The sequence below is a fragment of the Salmo salar genome, chromosome 09, assembly GCF_965601325.2.
Source record: "Salmo salar chromosome 09, fSalSal1, whole genome shotgun sequence".
In the NCBI taxonomy this organism is placed as follows: domain Eukaryota; kingdom Metazoa; phylum Chordata; class Actinopteri; order Salmoniformes; family Salmonidae; genus Salmo; species Salmo salar.
This window is the reverse complement of record NC_138299.1, coordinates 97,929,903-97,953,350: the sequence shown is the minus strand read 5'-3', so window position 1 is coordinate 97,953,350 and position 23,448 is coordinate 97,929,903. Positions and strand designations below refer to the sequence as shown.

Sequence of the window (23,448 nt, the reverse complement as noted above, 5' to 3'; positions counted from 1 at the left end):
AATGTCAGCCTGGGGTCCGTTCTGATTAAACATTGAAATGAAACTTAAAAACACTCGAAATAGTAACAAATATCTACAAACTGCCTTATTCAATTCCTAATTTCAGTGCCAGAAAGTGTTTTGGTTAAGAGCAGAAACACCCAGGCTATCCGACGCCAGGTCTAGAAACAGGAGATCTTTAGTGAAGTACCTGAGTACAGACATGTCCGTGTTGCGAGTGACCACCGTGGCCTTGCTGGCCTGGAGGGACATCAGCTTGGACAGAGCTTCTGACGTCTTACTCTGGAGGAGAGAGACAGAGCAGGCTGCAATAGCTATATTAAAGAAAACTTTAGCTATGACACAGACGATTAACTTAGCATTAAAGAGACATACTCAAGCTACAGAAATAACACCATGCTTTATAGCTACAACTGTTATGCTACTATAAAGACGTAGAAGCATATCTTCTAGAAGATATAGAGGTCCAATACCTTGGCGTTCTGCTCCAGCCAGCGCCCGAGGGAGATGAAGACAAAGAGCAAGGGGGGCGTGTCAAAGAAGGTGATGGGGTTGACCTTCGCCCTCTCTATCATGGCAACCATGAGGATGACCACGGAGTAGGTGAACGCTACGGAGGTGGCCAGCACGATAAGCACGTCCATGTTGGTTGTTTTGTGTTTCAGGGCCTTGTAAGCATGGGTGTAGAAGTAGCGCCCGCCAATAAACTAAAGAGAGGAATGTTAGAGCAGGAAAAATATTAATTTCAGGTTTTATTTGAAAATGGCTTTCACACTTGGGTCACAAATGGTGATAATTATCTAAGTAAGTATTGTGTTACTTGAAAGATAGGTCTTGTTTTAAAATCAGGCTTATCTAGACTGCTGGCCCCTGTCTGTTGGTCTGTCTGTCTATATGTCCCTAGTGACTGCTTTCTCCCTGTCTGTCTGTCTGTCTGTCTGTCTGTCTGTCTGTCTGTCTGTCTGTCTGTCTGTCTGTCTGTCTGTCTGTCTGTCTGTCTGTCTGTCTGTCTGTCTGTCTGTCTGTCTGTCTGTCTGTCTGTCTGTCTGTCTATACACCTCTATATGTCTCTCCCTCCCTCCCTGGCTATATGTCTCTCCCTCCCTCCCACCCTCCCTCCCTATGTCTCTCCCTCCCTATGTCTCCCTCTCTCCCTGTCTATACATCTCTCCCTCCCTCCCTGTCTATGTCTCTCTCTCCCTCCCTGCCTATATGTCTCTCCCTCTCTCCCTCCCTCCCTGTCTATGTCTCTCTCTCCCTCCCTGCCTATATGTCTCTCCCTCCCTCCCTGTCTATATGTCTCTCCCTCCCTGTCTCTCCCTCTCTCCCTCCCTGTCTATCCCTCTCTCCCTCCCTGTCTGTCCCTCCTTATGTCCCTCCCTCCCCCTATGTCTCTCCCTCCCTGTCTATCCCTCTCTCCCTCCCTATGTCCCTCCCTGTCTATCCCTCTCTCCCTCTCTGTCTGTCCCTCCTTATGTCCCTCCCTCCCCCTATGTCTCTCCCTTCCTATGTCCCTCCCTCCCCCTATGTCTCTCCCTCTCTGTCTATCCCTCTCTCCCTCCCTGTCTCTCCATCCCTATGTCTCTCCCTCCCTATGTCTCTCCCTCCCTATGTCTCTCCCTCCCTCCCTGTCTATATGACTCTCCCTCCCTGTCTGTCTCTCCCTCCCTCCCTGTCTCTATGTCTCTCCCTCCCTCCCTGTCTATATGTCTGTCTGTCTCTCCCTCCCTCCCTCCCTCCCTGTATATATGTCTATCCCTCCCTCCCTCCCTATATGTCTCTCCCTCCCTCCCTGTCTATATGTCTGTCTCTCCCTGCCTCCCTCCCTCCCTGTCTATATGTCTCTCCCTCCCTGTCAGTCTATATGTCCCTCCCTCCCTCCCTCCATCCCTGTCTATATGTCTCTCCCTCCCTGTCAGTCTATATGTCTCTCCCTCCCTGTCAGTCTATATGTCCCTCCCTCCCTCCCTCCCTCCCTGTCTATATGTCTCTCCCTCCCTGTCAGTCTATATGTCTCTCCCTCCCTGTCAGTCTATATGTCTCTCCCTCCCTGCCTATATGTCTCTCCCTCTCTGTCTGTCCCTCCTTATGTCCCTCCCTCCCCCTATGTCTCTCCCTTCCTATGTCCCTCCCTCCCCCTATGTCTCTCCCTCTCTGTCTATCCCTCTCTCCCTCCCTGTCTCTCCATCCCTATGTCTCTCCCTCCCTATGTCTCTCCCTCCCTATGTCTCTCCCTCCCTCCCTGTCTATATGACTCTCCCTCCCTGTCTGTCTCTCCCTCCCTCCCTGTCTCTATGTCTCTCCCTCCCTCCCTGTCTCTATGTCCCTCCCTCCCTCCCTCCCTGTCTATATGTCTCTCCCTCCCTCCCTGTCTATATGTCTGTCTGTCTCTCCCTCCCTCCCTCCCTCCCTGTATATATGTCTATCCCTCCCTCCCTCCCTATATGTCTCTCCCTCCCTCCCTGTCTATATGTCTGTCTCTCCCTGCCTCCCTCCCTCCCTGTCTATATGTCTCTCCCTCCCTGTCAGTCTATATGTCCCTCCCTCCCTCCCTCCATCCCTGTCTATATGTCTCTCCCTCCCTGTCAGTCTATATGTCTCTCCCTCCCTGTCAGTCTATATGTCCCTCCCTCCCTCCCTCCCTCCCTGTCTATATGTCTCTCCCTCCCTGTCAGTCTATATGTCTCTCCCTCCCTGTCAGTCTATATGTCTCTCCCTCCCTGCCTATATGTCTCTCCCTCCCTCCCTGTCTATCCCTCTCTCCCTCCCTCCCTGTCTATGTCTATCACTCCCTCCCTGTCTATCCCTCTCTCCCTCCCTATCTATATGTCCCTCCCTCCCTGTCTATATGTCTCTCCCTCCCTGTCTATCCCTCCCTCCCTATCCCCCTCCCTCCCTATCCCCCTCCCTCCCCCCCTTCGGTCAATCTACCTCCCTCCCTCCCTCCCTCCCTATATATCTCTCCCTCCCTCCCTGTCTGTCTGTCTATATGTCTCTCCCTCCCTGTCTATCCGTCTCTCCCTCCCTGTCTCTCCCTCCCTATGTCCCTCCCTCCCTCCCTCCCTGTCTATCCCTCTCTCCCTCCCTGTCTCTCCCTCCCTGTCTCCCTGTCTATCCGTCTCTCCCTCCCTGTCTCTCCCTCCCTATGTCCCTCCCTCCCCCTGTCTCTCCCTCTCTCCCTGTCTATATGTCTCTCCCTCCCTGTCTATATGTCTGTCCCTCCCTCCCTCCCTCCCTCCCTCCCTGTCTATATGTCTCTTCCTCCCTCCCTCCCTATGTCTATCCCTCTGTCTATCCCTCTCTCTCGCCCTGTCTATATGTCTCTCACTCCCTGTCAGTCGATATGTCTCTCCCTCACTCCCTGTCAGTCGATATGTCTCTCCCTCACTCCCTGTCAGTCCATATATCTCTCCCTCACTCCCTGTCAGTCCATATATCTCTCCCTCACTCCCTGTCAGTCCATATATCTCTCCCTCACTCCCTGTCAGTCCATATGTCTCTCCCTCACTCCCTGTCAGTCCATATGTCTCTCCCTCACTCCCTGTCAGTCGATATGTCTCTCCCTCACTCCCTGTCAGTCGATATGTCTCTCCCTCACTCCCTGTCAGTCCATATATATATCTCTCCCTCACTCCCTGTCAGTCGATATGTCTCTCCCTCCCTCCCTGTCTATCCCTCCCTCCCTGTCTATCCCTCTCTCCCTGTCTCTCCCTCTCCCCGTCTGTCTATCCCTCTCTCTCTCTCCCTGTCTATATGTCTCTCCCTCCCTGTCTATCCCCCTCTCCCTCCCTGTCTATATGTCTCTCCCTCCCTCCCTGTCTATCCCTCTCTCCCTCCCTCCCTGTCTATCCCTCTCTCTCTCCCTCCCTCCCTGTCTATCCCTCTCTCCCTATGTCTCTCCCTCTCCCTGTCTGTCTATCCCTCTCTCTCTCCCTGTCTATATGTCTATCCCTCCCTCCCTGTCTATCCCTCTCTCCCTCCCTGTCTATCCCTCTCTCCCTCCCTGTCTATCCCTCTCTCCCTCCCTGTCTATATGTCTCTCCCTCCCTGTCTATATGTCTCTCCCTCCCTGTCTATATGTTCCTCACCTCCCTATGTCTCTCCCTCCCTCCCTCCCTCCCTGTCTATCCCTCCCTCCGTCTATCCCTCTCTCCCTATGTCTCTCCCTCTCCCTGTCTGTCTATCCCTCTCTCTCTCCCTGTCTATATGTCTCTCCCTCCCTGTCTATATGTCCCTCCCTCCCTGTCCCTCCCTCCCTCTCTCCCTTCCTGTCTCTGCCTCCCTCCCTCCCTGTCTCTGCCTCCCTCCCTCCCTCCCTGTCTATATGTCTCTCCCTCCCTGTCTATGTCTCTCCCTCCCTCCCTCCATTTCCCTCCCTCCCTCCCTGTCTATATGTCTCTCCCTCCCTCCCTGTCTATCCCTCTCTCCCTCCCTGTCTATATGTCTCTCCCTCCCTGTCTATCCCTCCCTCCCTCCCTCCCTGTCTATATGTCTATCCCTCCCTCCCTGTCTATCCCTCTCTCCCTCCCTGTCTATATGTCTCTCCCTCCCTGTCTATCCCTCCCTCCCTCCCAATCCCTCTCTCCCTCCCTGTCTATGTCCCTCCCTCCCCCCCTTCGGTCAATCTACCTACCTCCCTCCCTCCCTGTCTATGTCCCTCCCTCCCCCCCTTCGGTCAATCTACCTCCCTCCCTCCCTATATGTCTCTCCCTCCCTCCCTGTCTGTCTGTCTATATGTCTCTCCCTCCCTGTCTATCCCTCTCTCCCTCCCTGTCTCTCCCTCCCTATGTCCCTCCCTCCCCGTCTCTCCCTCTCTGTCTATCCCTCTCTCCCTGTCAATATGTCTCTCCCTCCCTGTCTATATGTCTGTCTCTCCCTCCCTCCCTGTCTATATGTCTCTCCCTCCCTGTCTATCCCTCCCTCCCTCCCTGTCTATCCCTCCCTCCCTGTCTATCCCTCTCTCCCTCCCTCCCTGTCTATATGTCTCTCCCTCCCTGTCTATCCCTCCCTCCCTCCCAATCCCTCTCTCCCTATCCCTCTCTCCCTCCCTGTCTATGTCCCTCCCTCCCCCCCTTCGGTCAATCTACCTCCCTCCCTCCCTCCCTGTCCCTCCCTCCCCCCCTTCGGTCAATCTACCTCCCTCCCTCCCTATATGTCTCTCCCTCCCTCCCTGTCTGTCTGTCTATATGTCTCTCCCTCCCTGTCTATCCCTCTCTCCCTCCCTGTCTCTCCCTCCCTATGTCCCTCCCTCCCCGTCTCTCCCTCTGTCTATCCCTCTCTCCCTCCCTCCCTCCCTGTCAATATGTCTCTCCCTCCCTGTCTATATGTCTGTCTCTCCCTCCCTCCCTCCCTGTCTATATGTCTCTCCCTCCCTCCCGCCCTCCCTCCCTGTCTATATGTCTATCCCTCCCTCCCTCCCTATATGTCTCTCCCTCCCTCCCTCCCTATATGTCTCTCCCTCCCTCCCTCCCTCCCTCCCTCCCTGTCTATATGTCTATCCCTCCCTCCCTCCCTGTCTATATGTCTCTTCCTCCCTCCCTCCCCGTTGGTCTATGTCTCTTCCTCCCTCCCTCCCTGTCTCTCCCTCCCTGTCTATCCCTCTCTCCCTCCCTGTCTCTCCCTCCTTATGTCTCTCCCTCTCTCTCGCCCTGTCTATATGTCTCTCCCTCCCTGTCTATCCCTCTCTCTCGCCCTGTCTATATGTCTCTCCCTCCCTGTCTATATGTCTCTCCCTCACTCCCTGTCAGTCGATATGTCTCTCCCTCACTCCCTGTCAGTCCATATATCTCTCCCTCACTCCCTGTCAGTCGATATGTCTCCCCCTCACTCCCTGTCAGTCCATATGTCTCTCCCTCACTCCCTGTCAGTCCATATATCTCTCCCTCACTCCCTGTCAGTCGATGTCTCTCCCTCACTCCCTGTCAGTCCATATATCTCTCCCTCACTCCCTGTCAAAGGGCTTTATTGGCATGGGAAACATATGTTAACATTACCAAACCAAGTGAAGTAGATAATAAACAAAAGTGAAATAAACAATACTAATTAACAGTAAACATTATACTCACAGAAGTTCCAAAAGAATAAAGAATATGTCTATAAACAGTGTTGTAACGATGTGCAAATAGTTAAAGTACAAAAAGGAAAATAAATAAACATAAATATGGTATTTACAATGGTATTTGTTCTTCACTGTTGCCCTTTTCTTGTGGCAACAGGTCATAAATCTTGCTGCTGTGATGGTGCACTGTGGTATTTCACCCAGTAGATATGGGAGTTTATCAAACTTGGATTTGTTTTTGAATTCTTTGTGGATCTGTGTAATCTGAGGGAAATATGTCTCTCTAATATGGTCATACATTGGGCAGGAGGTTAGGAAGTGCAGCTCAGTTTCCACCTCATTTTGTGGGCAGTGTGGGGTGCACATAGCCTGTCTTCTCTTGAGAGCCAGGTCTGCCTACAGCGGGCTCTCTCAAAAGCAAGGCTTTGCCCACACCAAACTTGAAGACAGGAAACAAACCAAAGCAGTGGAGCAAAATGAAAAAGTGTAACCAGACAAAGGAAATAAAAATACTACTAATGGAGTTAACCCTCCACATCTATCAAGACAACTGGGCCAGCCGCTCTTAAACAGCACCTGGGCCAGCACAGGTGAAACACCTTCCCACTAATGGAATGGCAACCAGCACAGGTCTAACACATACTGAATAACGAGGTGACACCAATCGGTGTGCCCTACGTGACAACGTGCTATACGTGCAAAAAGTCCAACCTCAAAACATAAAATTGGAAATTCAAAGCCTGTAACAAGTCACAAAGCTTTCCTTAATGTGGGGTCAGTCACATTGGCCACTGTGTACTCTCTGTTCAGGGCCAAATAGCATTCTAGTTTGCGCTGATGTTTTGTTAATTCTTTCCAATGTGTCAAGTAATTCTCTTTTTGTTTTCTCAAGATTTGGTTGGGTCTAGTGTGTTGCTGTCCTGGGGCTCCTTATACAGGGCATTCGGAAAGTATTCAGACCCCTTCACTTTTTCCATATTTTGTTACTTTACAGCCTTATTCTAAAATTGATTCAACTTGTGTTTTTTTCTCATCAATCTACACACAATAACCCATAATGACAAAAGCAAACACAGGTTTTTAGACATTTTTGAAAATGTGTTACAATAAAAAAAAGATACTTTTTTAGTATTTAGACCCTTCGCTATGAGACTCGAAATTGAGCTCAGGTGCATCCTGTTTCCATTGATCATCCTTGAGATGTTTTTACAACTTGATTGGAGTCCACCTGTGGTAAATTCAATTGATTGGACATGATTTGGAAAGGGTTACACCTGTCTATATAAGGTTCCACAGTTGACAGTGCATGCCAGAGCAAAAACCAAGCCATGAGGTCGAAGGAGTTGACCGTAGAGCTCCGAGACAGGATTGTGTCGAGGTACAGATCTGGGGAAGGTTACCAAAACATTTCTGCAGCATTGAAGGTCCCCAAGAACACAGTGGCCTCCATCATTCTTAAATGGAAAAAGTTTGGAACCACCTAGAACTGGCCGCCCAGCCAAACTGAGCAATCAGGGGAGAAGGGCCTTGTTCAGAGAGGTGACCAAGGACACGATGGTCACTCTCTGTTCGGACCACCACCCAGGACAATGGATCTAATCCCGGTAGCCGACCCAAAACAATGGCGCCGCAGATATGGCAGACGGAGCGGCCTCCTGGTCAGGCTCCGTAGATGTGCTCACCGCTCCCGAGTATACTACTCGCCAATGTCCAGTCTCTTGACGACAAGGTAGACGAAATTCAAGCAAGGGTTGCCTTCCAGAGAGGCAACCACGGAAGCAACGCTTCAAGATTGTTTTGATCACAAGGACTGGAATATGTTCTGGTCAGCCTCAGAGAACAGCATTGACCTATATGTTGACTCGGTGAGTGCATTTATAAAGAAGTGCATTGGAGATGTTGTACCCACTGTGACTATTAAAACCTACCCTAACCAGAAACTGTGGATAGATGGTGGCAATCGCGCAAAACTGAAACCGCGAACCACTGCATTTAACCATGGAAAGAGGTCTGGAAATATTGCTGAATATAAACAGTGTAGTTATTCCCTCCGCAAGGCAATCAAACAAGCGAAATGCTGATACAGTCGCATCTCAACAACTCCGACACGAGACGCATGTGGCAGGGTCTACAGGAAATCACAGACTACAAAAACAGCCACTTCATGGACACCGACGTCACGCTTACAGACAAGCTAAACACCTTTGCCCACTTTGAGAATAATACAGTGCCACCGTTGTAGCTCGCTAACAAAGACTGCACCCCCCCCTACTCAGTGGTTGCCATGAGTAAAACATGTTAACCCTCGCAAGACTGCTGCCCAGACGGCATCCCTAGCGGCGTCCTCAGAGCAAGCGCAGACCAGCTGGCTGGTGTGTCTACGGACATATTCAATTGCTCCCTATCCCAGTCTGTTGTCCCCACATGCTTCAAGATGGCTACCATTGTTCCTGTATCCAAGAAGACAAAGATAACTGAACTAAATGACTACCGCCCCGTAGCACTCACTTCTGTCATCATGAAGTGCTTTGAGACGCTAGTCAAGGTTCATGTCACCGGCACCTTACCTGCCCCCCTAGACCCACTTCAGTTTGCATATCACCCCAACAGGTCCACAGATGACGCAATCGCCATCACACTACCGTATCCCATCTGGAAAAAATAATACCTATGTAAGAATGCTGTTCATTGACTATAACTCAGCATTCAACACCATTGTACCCTCCAAGCTCATCATCAAGCTCGAGGCCCTGGGTCTCAACCCCACTCTGTGCAACTGGGTCCTGGACTTTCTGACGGGGCGCCCCCAGGTGGTGGAGGCAGGAAACAACATCTCCACTTCGCTGATCCTCAACACTGGGGCCCCACAAGGGTGTGTACTCAGCCCTCTCTTGTACTCCCTGTTCACCCATGACTGCGTGGCCATGCACGCCTCCAACTCAATCATCAACTTTGCAGACGACACAACAGTAGTGTGCTTGATCACCAACAACGATAAGACAGCCTACAGGGAGGAGGTGAGGGCACTCGGAGTGTGGTGTCGGGAAAACAACCTCTCACTCAACGTCAACAAAACAAAGGAGATGATCGTTGACTTCAGGATACAGCAGAGGGAGCACCCCCCTATCCACATCGAAGGGACAGCAGTGGAGAAGGTGGAAAGTTTTAAGTTCCTCTGCTTATACATCACAGACCAACTGAAATGGTCCAAACACAGACAATGTGGTGAAGAAAGCACAACAGTGCCTCTTCAACCTCAGAGGAGGCTGAAAAAATGTGGCTTGTCACCCAAAACCCTGACAAACTTTTACAGATACACAATCGAGAGCATCCTGTCAGACTGTATCACAGCCTGGTATGGCAACTGCACTGCCCTCAACAGCAAGGCACTCCAGAGGGTGGTGCGGTCTGCACAACACATCACCAGGGGAAAACTACCTGCCCTCCAGGACACCTACAGCACCCAATGTCACAGGAAGGCCAAAAAGATCATCAAGGACACCAACCACCCGAGCCACTGCCAGTTCACACCGCTATCATCCAGAAGGCGAGGTCAGTACAGGTGCATCAAAGCTGGGACCGAGAGACTGAAAAACAGCTTCTATCTCAAGGCCATCAGACTGTTAACCTCTTCACTATAGGGGGCAGTATTTTCACGGCTGGATGAAAAACGTACCCAAATTAAACTGCCTCCTACTCAGACTCAGAAAGTAGGATATGCATATTATTAATAGATTTGGATAGAAAACACTCTGAAGTTTCTAAAACTGTTTGAATGATGTCTGCGAGTATAACATAACTCATATGGCAGGCAAAAACCTGAGAAATCCAACCAGGAAGTTTGACCTCACATGGTTGTAGTCATTTCAAATTATGTTCTATCTAAACTACAGTGTCTGTGATGTCATATTGCACTTCCTAAGGCTTCCACTAGATGTCAACAGTCATTAGAACCTTGTTTGAGGCTTCTACAATGCAATTTGATTGAATAATACCCGGAACAGTAAGTGGTCGACCTGGTGTCATTGACTTACCTCGTGTGCGCTCACGTAGGGCTGGCCATTTTTATTTTTCTTCTGTAATGAATCTGCTATTGTCCGTTTGGAATATTATCGAAATTCTATGTTAAAAACACCCTAAAGATTGATTGTGAACATGGTTTGACATGTTTCTACAAACGCTGAGGGAACTTTATAACTTTTCATCGACGGTGGATAGATGCATTTTGGAATGGTGATCTGGACACGCCATCAAAACTGATTTATTTTGACATAAATTATGGACTTTATCGAACAAATGAACATTTCTTGTGGAAGTGGGAGACCTTCCGATTGCATTCAGCCGAAGATCAGCAAAGGTAAAATAATATTTTTAACATATTTCAGCGTTTTGTGGATGCCGTGGCTGGACGGCTAACTGAATAGCTTGGGGCTCAGTACTCAGAATATTGAACAATGTGCTTTCTCCGTAAAGTTATTTTGAAATCTGACAAAGCGGTTGCATAAAGGAATAGTTCATCTATACTACTTTAATTAATTGTTATATATTTTGTCAACGTTTATGAGTATTTCTGTAAATTATGGTGCCCATTCACCGGAATTTTGGGGTGAATACATTTTCTGAACGTCACGCGCCAATATAAAATGTTTTTTTTTTATATAAATATGAACTTGACAGACAATACATGCATTTTTTGTTCCAACATAATGTCCTAGGAGTGTCATCTGATGAAGATCGTCAAAGGTTAGTGCATAATTTTAGCTGGTTTTGTGCTTTTGGACGGCTACCCTTGCTTGGAAAATGGCTGTCCCTGCTAGGAAAATGGCTGTGCTGTTTTTTTGCTGTGGTGGTATCCTAACATAATGTAATGTTTTGCTTTCGCTGTAAAGCCTTTTTGAAATCGGACAACATGGTTGGATTCAGGAGAGGTTTATCTTTCAAATGGTGTAAAATAGTCGTATGTTTGAGAAAATTGAATTGTGGTATTTTAGTTGTTTTTGTATTTCGCGCCATGCAACATCTAGCCATTGGCAGTTGGCTAGATGTAAGAAGTTAAACAGCCATCACTAACATTGAGTGGCTGCTGCCAACATACTGACTCAAATCTCTAGCCACTTTAATTATTACAAATTGGATGTGATAAATGTATCACTAGTCACTTTAAACAATGCCACTTTATATATTGTTTACATATCTTACGTTACTCATCACGTGTATATATACTGTATTTTATACCATCTATTGCATCTTGCCTATGCCGCTCGGCCATCGCTCATCCATATACTTACAGTTGAAGTCGGAAGTTTACATAAACTAGTTTTAATGACTCCAACCTAAGTGTTTCAACCACTCCACTAATTTCTTGTTAACAAACCATAGTTTTGGCAAGTCAGTTAGGACATCTACTTTGTGCATGACACAAGTAAGTTTTCCAACAATTCTTTACAGACAGATTATTTCACTTATAATTCACTGTATCACAATTCCAGTGGGTCAGAAGTTTACATACACTAAGTTGATTGTGCCTTTAAACAGCTTGGAAAAATACAGAAAATGATGTCATGGCTTTAGAAGCTTCTGATAGGCTAATTGACATCATTTGAGTCAATTGGAGTCAGGTCAACTGCACATGGGGACACAACAGTGGTAGGCCTGATCACCGACAAGACAGCCTATAGGGAGGAGGTCAGAGACCTGGCCGGGTGGTGCCAGAATAACAATCTCTCCCTCAACGTAACCAAGACTAATGAGATGATTGTGGACTACAGGAAAAGGAGGACCGAGCACGCCCCCATTCTCATCAATGGGGCTGTAGTGGAGCAGGTTCAGAGCTTCAAGTTCCTTGGTGTCCACATCACCAACAAACTAGAATGGTCCAAACACACCAAGACAGTCGTGAAGAGGGCACGACAAAGCCTATTCCTCCTCAGGAAACTAAAAAGATTTGGCATGGGTCCTGAGATCCTCAAAAGGTTCTACAGCTACAACATCGAGAGCATCCTGACTGGTTGCATCACTGCCTGGTACGGCAATTGCTCGGCCTCCGACCGCAAGGCGATACAGAGGGTAGTGCGTACGGCCCAGTACATAACTGGGGCTAAGCTGCCTGCCATCCAGGACTTCTACACCAGGCGGTGTCAGAGGAAGACCCTAAAAATTGTCAAAGACCCCAGCCATAGACTGTTCTCTCTACTACCGCATGGCAAGCGGTACCGGAGTGCCAAGTCTAGGACAAAAAGGCTTCTCAACAGTTTTTACCCCCAAGCCATAAGACTCCTGAACAGGTAATCAAATGGCTACCCGGACTATTTGCATTGTGTGCCCCCCCCCCCCTTAACTATACATTCATGTACATACTACCTCAAATTGGCCCGACCAACCAGTGCTCCCGAACATTGGCTAACTGGGCTATCTGCATTGTGTCCTGCCACCCACCAACCCCTCTTTTACGCTACTGCTACTCTCTGTTCATCATATATGCATAGTCACTTTAACCATATCTACATGTACATACTACCTCAAATCAGCCTGACTAACCGGTGTCTGTATGTAGCCTCGCTACTTTTATAACCTCGCTACTGTATATAGCCTCGCTACTGTTTTTCACTGTTGTTTTTAATTCTTTACTTACCTATTGTTCACCTAATACCTTTTCTGCACTATTGGTTAGAGCCTGTAAGTAAGCATTTCACTGTAAGGTCTACACCTGTTGTATTCAGCGCACGTGACAAATAAACTTTGATTTGATTTGGTTTTTGGAGAAATGTCCTCTGGTCTGATGAAACAAAAATAGAACTGTTTGGACATAATGACCTTCGTTATGTTTGAAGGAAAAAGGGGGAGGCTTGCAAGCTGAAGAACACCATCCCAACTGTGAAGCACAGGGTTGGCAGCATCATGTTGTGGGGGTGCTTTGCTGCAGGAAGGACTGGTGCACTGGTGCATATTGAAGCAACATCTCAAGACATCAGTCAGGAAGTTAAAGCTTGGTCGCAAATAGGTCTTTCAAATGGACAATGACCCCAAGCATACTTCCAAAGTTGTGGCAAAATGGCTTAAGGACAACAAAGTCAAGGTATTGGAGTGGCCATCAAAGTCCTGACCTCAACCCTACAGAACATTTGTGGGCAGAACGGAAAAAGTGTGTGCGAGCAAGGAGGCCTACAAACCTGACTCAGTTACACCAGCTCTGTCATGAGGAATGGGCCAAAATTCACCCAACTTATTGTGGGAAGCTTGTGGAAGGCTACCCGAAATGTTTGACCCAAGTTAAACAATTTAAAGGCAATGCTACCAAATACTAATTGAGTGTATGTAAACTTCTGACCCACTGGGAATGTGATGAAGTAAATAAAAGCTGAAATATATCATTCTCTCTACTATTATTCTGACATTTCACATTCTTAAAATAAAGTGGTGATCCTAACTGACCTAAGACAGGGAATTTTTTACTAGGATTAAATGTCAGGAATTGTGAAACTGAATTTAAATGTATTTGGCTAAGGTGTATGTAAGCTGCTTTGGTTGTATCACAAAGCTAAGAGTATCATTTCGATTGCAGGTGTCCACACATGCTTTGTGTGTAAGAAGTCTGGCGACGGTGTGAAGAGGTTTAAATGTAGTTTAAATGTATTTAGCCAAGGTGTATGTAAACTTGACTTCAACTGTATGTATTATATTAAGTTAAAATAAGTGTTCATTGAGTATTGTTGTAATTGTCATTAATACAAAAATGAATACTCATTTTTAGTCACTTTAGTCACATTTTTAGTCATATATATACATATAAAAATTGTCCGATTAATTGGTATCGGCTTTTTTTGGTCCTCCAATTATTGGTTATCGGCCGACCTCTAGTTGGAACGTTGCTGCAGGGACTTGCCTCCATTCAGCCACAAGAGCATTAGTGAGGTCGGGCACTGATGTTGGGCGATTAGGCCTGGCTCGCAGTCGGCATTCCAATTCATCCCAAAAGTGTTCGATGGGGTTGAGGTCAGGGCTCCTTGCAGACCAGGCAAGTTTTTCCACAACAATCTCAACAAACCATTTCTGTATGGACCTCGCTTTGTGCACAGGGGCATTGTCATGCTGAAACAGGAATGGGCCTTCCCAAAACTGTTGCCACAAAGTTGGAAGCACAGAAACGTCTAGAATGTAATTGTATGCTGTAGCGTTACGATTTCCCTTCACTGGAACTAAGGGGCCTAGCGCAAACCATGAAAAACAGCCCCAGACAATTATATCTCCTCCACCAAACTTTACGGTCGACACTATGCATTGGGGCAGGTAGCGTTCTCCTGGCATCAGCCAAACCCAGATTCATTCGTTGGACTGCCAGATGGTGAAGCGTGATTCATCACTCCAGAGAACCCGTTTCCAGTGCTCCAGAGTCCAATGGCGGCGAGCTTTACACCACTGCAGCCGACGTTGGCATTGCACATGGTGATCTTAAGCTTGTGTGCAGCTGCTTGGCCATGGAAACCCATTTCATGAAGCTCCTAACGAACAGTTCTTGTGCTGACGTTGCTTCCAGAGGCAGTTGGGAACACGGTAGTGAGTGTTGCAACCAAGGACAGACAAATGTTACGTGCTACGTGCTACAGCACTCGTTGGTCCCGTTCTGTGAGCTTGTGTAGCCTACCACTTTGCGGCTGAGAAGTTGTTGCTCCTAGACATTTCCACTATAACAGCACTTACAGTTGACCGGGGCAGCTCTAGCAGGGCAGAAATTTGACGAACTGACTTGTTGGAAAGCTGGCATCCTAGGAAGGTGCCACATTGAAAGTCACTGAGCTCTTCAGTAAGGCCATTCTACTGCCAATGTTTGTCTATGGAGATTGCATGGCTGTGTGCTCAATTTTAATTTTAATTTATTTATTTCACCTTTATTTAACCAGGTAGGCAAGTTGAGAACAAGTTCTCATTTACAATTGCGACCTGGCCAAGATAAAGCAAAGCAGTTCGACAACATACAAAAACACAGAGTTACACATGGAGTAAAACAACATACAATCAATGATACAGTAGACAAAAATAAGACTATATACAATGTGAGCAAATGATGTGAGATAAGGGAGGTAAAGGCAAAAAAAGGCCATGGTGGCAAAGTGAATAAAGTATAGCATGTAAAACACTGGAATGGTAGAATTATAATTTGAAGAAAGTTCAAAGTTAAAATATAAATAATATGGTGCAAAGGAGCAAAATAATAAATAAAATAAATAAATACAGTAGGGGAAGAGGTAGTAGTTTGGGTTAAATTATAGATGGGCTATGCACAGGTGCAGTGATCTGGGAGCTGCTCTGATAGCTGGTGCTTAAAGCTAGTGAGGGAGATAAGTGTTTCCAGTTTCAGAGATTTTTGTAGTTCGTTCCAGTCATTGGCAGCAGAGAACTGGAAGGAGAGACGACCAAAGGAGGAGTTGGCTTTAGGGGTGACCAGAGAGATATACCTGCTGGAGCGCGTGCTACAGGTGGATGCTGCTATGGTGACCAGTGAGCGGAGATAAGGGGGGACTTTACCTAGCAGGGTCTTGTAGATGACCTGGAGCCAATGTGTTTGGCGACGATTATGAAGCGAAGGCCAGCCAACGAGAGCGTACAGGTCGCAGTGGTGGGTAGTATATGGGGCTTTGGTGACAAAACGAATGGCACTGTGATAGACTGCATCCAGCTTGTTGAGTAGGGTATTGGAGGCTATTTTGTAAATGACATCGCCGAAGTCGAGGATTGGTAGGATGGTCAGTTTTACGAGGGTATGTTTGGCAGCATGAGTGAAGGATGCTTTGTTGCGAAATAGGAAGCCAATTCTAGATTTAACTTCGGATTGGAGATGATTGATGTGAGTCTGGAAGGAGAGTTTACAGTCTAACCAGACACCTAGGTATTTGTAGTTATCCACAAATTCTAAGTCAGAACCGTCCAGAGAAGTGATGCTGGACAGGCGGGCAGGTGCAGGTAGCGATCGGTTGAAGAGCATGCATTTAGTTTTACTTGTATTCAGGAGCAGTTGGAGACCACGGAAGGAGAGTTGTATGGCATTGAAGCTCGTCTGGAGGGTTGTTAACACAGTGTCCAAAGAAGGGCCAAAAGTATACAGAATGGTGTCGTCTGCGTAGAGGTGGATCAGAGATTCACCAGCAGCAAGAGCGACATCATTGATGTATACAGAGAAAAGAGTTGGCCCAAGAATTGAACCCTGTGGTACCCCCATAGAGACTGCCAGAGGTCCGGACAGCAGGCCCTCCGATTTGACACACTGAACTCTATCAGAGAAGTAGTTGGTGAACCAGGCGACGCAATCGTTTGAGAAACCAAGGCTACTGAGTCTGCCGATGAGGATGTGGTGATTAACAGAGTCAAAAGCTTTGGCCAGGTCAATGAATACGGCAGCACAGTATTGTTTCTTATCGATGGCGGTTACGATGTCGTTTAGGACCTTGACCGTGGCTGAGGTGCACCCATGACCAGCTCTGAAACCAGATTGCATAGCGGAGAGGGTGCGGTGGGATTCGAAATGGTCGGTAATCTGTTTGTTGACTTGGCTTTCGAAGACCTTAGAAAGGCAGGGTAGGATGCATATAGGTCTGTAGCAATTTGGGTCAAGAGTGTAACCTCCTTTGAAGAGGGGGATGACAGCAGCTGCTTTCCAATCTATGGGAATCTCAGACGACACGAGAGGTTGAACAGGCTAGTAATAGGGGTTGCAATAATTTCGGCAGATAATTTTAGAAAGAAAGGGTCCAGATTGTCAAGCCCAGCTGATTTGTAAGGGTCCAGATTTTGCAGCTCTTTCAGAACATCAGCTGAATGGATTTGGGAGAAGGAGAAATGGGGGAGGCTTGGGCGAGTAGCTGTGGGGGGTGCAGTGCTGTTGAATGCAGTAGGGGTAGTTAGGTGGAAAGCATGGCCAGCCGTAGAAAAATGCTTATTGAAATTCTCAATTATAGTGGGCTTATCGGTGGTGACAGAGTTTCCTATCCTCAGTGCAGTGGGCAGTTGGGAGGTGTTCTTATTCTCCATGGACTTTACAGTGTCCCAGAACTTTTTAGAGTTTGAGTTGCAGGAAGCAAATTTCTGTTTGAAAAAGCTAGCCTTGGCATTTCTAACTGCCTGTGTGTATTGGTTTCTAACTTCTCTGAAAAGTTGCATATCGCGGGGGCAGTTCGATGCTAATGCAGAACGCCACAGGATATTTTTGTGTTGGTTAAGGGCAGTCAGGTCTGGGGAGAACCAAGGGCTATATCTGTTCCTGGTTCTAAATTTCTTGAAAGGGGCATGCTTATTTAAGATGGTGAGGAAGGCATTTAAAAAAAATAACCAGGCATCCTCTACTGACGGGATGAGGTCAATATCTTTCCAGGATACCAGGGCCAGGTCGATTAGAAAGGCTTGCTCGTTGAAATGTTACAGGGAGCGTTTGACAGTGATGAGTGGAGGTCGTTTGACCTTTGAACCATTACGGGTGCAGGCAATGAGGCAGTGATCGCTGAGATCTTGGTTGAAAACAGCAGAGGTGTATTTAGAGGGCACGTTGGTTAGGATGATATCTATGAGGGTGCCAGTGTTTGCGGCTTTGGGGTTGTACCTGGTACCTTTACTCAATTTTTATACACCTGTCAGCGACGGGTGTGGCTAAAATAGCCAAATCCACTCATTTGAAGTGGTGTCCACATACTTATGTATATACAGTGTAGTGTTTCTCTCCCTCTACAACACCCTCCCTCTGTCTATTTCTCTCTCCCTCTGTCTATTTCTCTCTCCCTCTGTCTATTTCTCTCTCCCTCTGTCTATTTCTCTCTCCCTCTGTCTATTTCTGCTCTCCCCTCTCTCCTACCTGTACAGGGACACAGAAGAGGAATGAGATCAGGTTCATGACAGAGAGGCCTGGGAGCAGCTGTCTCTCCAGGAACATGGTGGGGTGGTAGTGTTCACGGTCCTGTGCGGTGGCGTTGTGCTGGTGAGACGTGCTGATCTGGTGGTCTACTATGATCATGTAGATCATCATCCCCATGACTGGGACGCAGAAGGACAGGCTGACCAGAAACGACTTCCTCCATCTGGGAGAAGAGAGGAGAGAGAGGGAATGAAGTACGGAGATGGAGGCAGACAGAGATACAGAGTAATCCCGGTTAACCCAGAACTAAAGTTTTGTGTAATTGGAGAATGAGGTTCATGATGGAGACAGACAGAGATAAAGAATAATCTCGGTTAACCCAGAACTAAAGTTTTGCGTAATTGGTCAGCTGTTCAAATAAGTTCTGGATCCATACGTGTTAAGAGAAGAGATTTGTCCGAATGACCATTGAGGAAAAACCCAAACAGCCCGTTATCCCACACCTCCCATTCCCTTCCATTACTGTGTGATCTCTCTGCTGTGGTCCAAGTGACTGCCTGTGCGATCCCTTTTCACCAGAGATGCCTCGAAGCCCAGATTCTGATAAATAGACAAAATGGAATGAACAAATCTAACTAGGAAAACTGATATCCCATTGTCATTTAAAGCAACAACCTGGGACAGAGGAAAGGGTGTTGGGATGAGCAAACGTATGGGCAAACAAACAAATAAATGAATGATTGAAAAACAAAATGAAGTACCTCTATGAGTTTGATGACGTCTCTCGGTCCCGTCACCTCCGGGTCGTACTTGATGTGGGCTTTGTTGGTTGCCAGGGCAACAGAGGCGTAGACGATACCGTTCTCTTTCATCAGGCTGGACTCTATTTTGTGAACGCAGGAGGAACACGTCATTCCCCTGACCTGGAGAGAGGTGAAGAGGAGAATGTACTGTTGATACACGATTTAGAGGAAAAGACTACCCTGCACCTTACAGACTGCTGCCCTATATACATAGACATAGAATCACTGGCTACTTTAATAATGTTTACATATGGCTTTACTCATTTCATATGTATATACTGTATTCTATTCTATTGGTTCCTCTCTAGGTTTCTTCCTAGGTTTTGGCCTTTCTAGGGAGTTTTTCCTAGCCACCGTGCTTCTACACCTGCATTGCTTGCTGTTTGGGGTTTTAGGCTGGGTTTCTGTACAGAACTTTGAGATATCAGCTGATGTAAGAAGGGCTATATAAATTGATTTGATTTTCTACAGTATTTTAGTCAATGCCACTCCGACATTGCTCGTCCTAATATTTATATATTTCTTAATTCCATTATTTTACTTTTAGATTTGTGTGTATTGTTGTGAATTATTAGATACTAGTGCACTTTTGGAGCCTGAAACACAAGCATTTCACTAAACATGTGGAAACAGGGCTAAAGAGTGGCGCAGCGGTCTAAGGCACTGCATCTCAGTGCTACAGGCGTCACTACAGACCCTGATTCGATTCCAGGCTGTATCACAACCGGCCGTGATTGGGAGTCGCATAGGGCGGTGCACAATTGGCCCAGCGTCGTCCGGGTTTGGCAGGGGTAGGCCATCCTTGTAAATAAGAATTTGTTCTTAACTGACTTGCCTAGTTAAATAAAAGGTTAAATAAAATAAATAAAAGTATACGACCAATACAATTAGATTTAATGAAGACCAGATAGGATGGTGTAGACAGAACACCAAACAGCAGATCACACCATTAGGGTGTGTTGATTAGAATCAGAACACCAAATCACACCATTAGGGTGTGTTGATTAGAATCAGAACACCAAACAGCAGATCACACCATTAGGGTGTGTTGATTAGAATCAGAACACCAAACAGCAGATCACACCATTAGGGTGTGTTGATTAGAATCAGAACACCAAACAGCAGATCACACCATTAGGGTGTGTTGATTAGAATCAGAACACCAAACAGCAGATCACACCATTACGGTGTGGTGATTAGAATCAGAACACCAAACAGCAGATCACACCATTACGGTGTGTTGATGAGAATCAGAACACCAAACAGCAGATCACACCATTACGGTGTGTTGATTAGAATCAGAACACCAAACAGCAGATCACACCATTACGGTGTGGTGATTAGAATCAGAACACTCACCACAAGTTCCAGGCTTCCATCAGAACCCTCATAGTTCTCCATGACAGAAGCAGTGAAGCCCATCTCTCTGACATACTCTGCTATCTTCAGAGGGTCCATCACCTCAGGGTTATAACGGACCTCAGCCTTACTAGCCATCAGGGCCACTAGCACAGAGTAGATACCTGCACAGAGGAACGCAGGTCAATGTTAGACAAATGGAACATTTTATTCACCTTCCTACCTAACTGATACATGAGTTTGATGCTCAATGGAGACAACAGTTAATGTATACAAGTGATAAATGCCTTTAAAAAAGGCCAGGGGTTTCATGACCAGGTAAAAGTACAAAGCCTTCATAAATACGTTCCACATTCCTCCTACAGTATGTTACTTAAAAACAGCCATCGTAAATCTTAAACTGACGCAGTTTACAACTGTTTATGACACTTCTCTCCCAGAAAGACAGATAGCTACTGTAAAGAACGTGCTCCATGTCAGTGTCCCTAATACAACTACACCATCAGTAGTTAGTACCAAGTTGTGTTTATTACCAAATAAAACGGACTGAAACAGGGAGTAAAATGTTGCAAAAAATCTCCTCTCACCGTGTTTATTCCTCAGGTTCCTCTCGATATTGGCCACACAGGACGCACAGGTCATTCCACCAATCTGGATGAAGCATTTAGCGAGGGTGTCCGGGGGCTCAGGGGACAGGGAGCAGGACGAGGGGGGACTGATAACTGGGACAGTCAACAGGGAGTTGGTTTCTTAAAAGGACAACATAGCAACAATGAGTTTCATAACCATTTCAATTTCTCATTCTGCTTTCTATGGCTGTTCTCCAACTACTGTTCTGGAAAGTTTCCATGATTTACAAACAGAGACAGATTCATTTGTTTTGCTTCACAGCTAGAGATATTATTACAAACAGAGACAGATTCATTTATTTTGCTTCACAGCTAGAGGTATTATTACAAACAGAGACAGATTCATTTGTTTTGCTTCACAGCTAGAGATATTATTAGGGGTTGTGTTACTAAACTCCGGAAACTACACCAAAGACAGAAATTCCTGTTGTAGGATTCCTAGAATCAGGAGGGAGGGAATCCTCCAACCAGGATCTCTGAAAAACCTGGGAACATATGGAATGTTTACTGAATTTTGAAACCCTAGTTAGGGAGGATAAAAGAATACAATCCGCCCATCAACTCACCAGGCAGGAAGGCGTCAAATCCCATGTCCTCTATGGCCTCCCTGAGCTCTTCTGGTTGGGTGAGGAGAGGATCGTACTCAAACGCCCCTCTGTGATTGGCCAGCGACACCTTGGCTGACCGCACCCCCTTCCTCTGAGACAGCATCCCCTCGATGGACTGAACACAGGACCCACAGGTCATCCCCTCTATATGGATTAGGGCCGTGGCCGTCAGAGGCTGGCTGTAGCAGGGCTGGGTGGAGAAGAGGCCGGCCTGGGACGACGGTGGTGGTAGTGGGGAAGGTATAGGTGTGGTGGATGTGGATGTAGGGCTAAGACCTCCAGAGGTAGCGCTCCAGGGTTGGGTTTTAAACATCCCTGGTGGCAGGGCCTCGATGGCTTGCTGTAGCCCAGACACAGTCACCCTCCCTGGGTCGTAGAGAATGGAGGCGCTCTCTTTCTCCAACAATACCTCTATGGAGGTCACCCCAGCCAGCTTGGAGATGTTATCCTGAATGTTTACCACACAGGAGCGGCAGTGCATGCCCGTCACCCTGAGGGTAGTCTGGGCCGAGTCTGTGGACACCTCAGAATCCTTGGTGGAAGTATCCACCGGCGCTGTGGGTAATGAGGCAGCGCTTAGCAACCGCTCCATCTCGCTGACGGACAGCTGCAGGGGGCGGGACTTGGACTTGGGCGTGGCCTTGAAGCCGGCCTTGGCGATCTGGGTGATGATGTCATCGATGGTGATGAGGTGTGGCAGGTAGAGAACCGTGGCCTCCTGGGAGTCTAGAACCACTGGGTGGAGAACACACAGGGGAAACATTTCTAATCTCCAACAATCCTAGTATCACAGAGTGGTGAGGACAGACTAACAGGAGATTCTGAGTTTGTTTCAACATTATTTCTGACTACAAGTTAATGTTAAGTGAGAATACTAGACTACTGCAACCTCCCATACTCATTCATTCCTATAGAACGCCAAGTCAGTTAAAGGTCCAGTGGATTAAAAAACGTGTTTTTCCAGTGTTTTATACAGTCGGAAGTTTACATACACCTCAGCCAAATACATTTAAACTCAGTTTTTCACAATTCCTGACATTTAATCCTAGTAAAACTTCCCTGTCTTAGGTCAGTTAGGATCACCACTTTATTTTAAGAATGTCACGTCCTGACCAGTATAAGGGGTTATTTGTTATTGTAGTTTGGTCAGAACGTGGCAGGGGTGTGTTTGTTTAGAGTGTTTCGGGGTTTGTTGGGTTATGTTCTTGTTAGTCTATTTCTATGTGGTGTTCTAGTATGTCTATTTCTATGTGGTGTTTGTTGGGTTGACCTTCAATAGGAAGCAGCTGCTCCTAGTTGCTTCTAATTGAAGGTCCTATTTAAGAGGGGTGTTTTTCTATGGGATTTTGTGGGTAGGTATTCCTTGTGTAGCTGTAAGCCTTACAGGACTGTTTATCGTCATCGTTTTTTTGTATACGTGCGATTTGTTTTGGTTTTCCTTCTGTCTGCCTATTAAAAAGAAGATGAGTATACACATTCCCGCTGCATTTTGGTCTAATCCTTACGACAACCGTAACAAAGAATGTGAAATGTCAGAATAATAGTAGAGAGAATGATTTATTTCAGCTTTTATTTCTTTAATCACATTCCCAGTGGGTCCCAGTTTACACTCAATTAGTATTTGGTAGCATTGCCGTTAAATTGTTTAACTTGGGTCAAACGTTTCGGGTAACCTTCCACAAGCTTCCCACAATAAGTTGGGTGAATTTTGGCCCATTCCTCCTGACAGAGCTGGTGTAACTGAGTCAGGTTTGTAGGCCTCCTTGCTCGCAAACACTTTTTCAGTTCTGCCCACAAATGTTCTATAGGATTGAGGTCAGGGCTTTGTAACGGCCACTCCAATACCTTGACTTTGTTGTCCTTAAGCCATTTTGCCACAACTTTGGAAGTATGCTTGGGGTCATTGTCCATTTGGAAGACCCATTTGCGACCAAGCTTTAACTTCCTGACTGATGTTGCTTCAATATATCCAGATCATTTTCATTCCTCATGATGCCATCTATTTTGTGAAGTGCACCAGTCCCTCCTGCAGCAAAGCACCCCACAACATGATGCTGCCACCCCCGTGCTTCACGGTTGGGATGGTGTTCTTCGGGCTTGCAAGCCTCCCCCTTTTTCCTCCAAACATAACGATGGTCATTATGGCCAAACAGCT

The 23,448-nt window shown here is 46.9% G+C and overlaps 1 protein-coding gene across 2 annotated transcripts in view; it reads right to left on the bottom strand.

The window, feature by feature from the left end:
- LOC106612249 (copper-transporting ATPase 1) overlaps nucleotides 1-23,448 on the bottom strand; it is a 59,196-nt gene that overhangs the window by 21,499 nt on the left and 14,249 nt on the right. For both annotated transcript variants that reach the window (XM_045724210.2, XM_045724211.2), the window contains 8 exons: nucleotides 21,252-22,028; nucleotides 20,644-20,805; nucleotides 20,057-20,220; nucleotides 18,656-18,817; nucleotides 18,418-18,494; nucleotides 17,895-18,117; nucleotides 474-707; nucleotides 191-282 (listed from right to left, as the gene is read on the bottom strand). In XM_045724210.2, coding sequence (XP_045580166.2) covers nucleotides 191-282; nucleotides 474-707; nucleotides 17,895-18,117; nucleotides 18,418-18,494; nucleotides 18,656-18,817; nucleotides 20,057-20,220; nucleotides 20,644-20,805; nucleotides 21,252-22,028 — 1,891 coding nt within the window. The remainder of the gene's footprint in view (nucleotides 1-190; nucleotides 283-473; nucleotides 708-17,894; nucleotides 18,118-18,417; nucleotides 18,495-18,655; nucleotides 18,818-20,056; nucleotides 20,221-20,643; nucleotides 20,806-21,251; nucleotides 22,029-23,448) is intronic.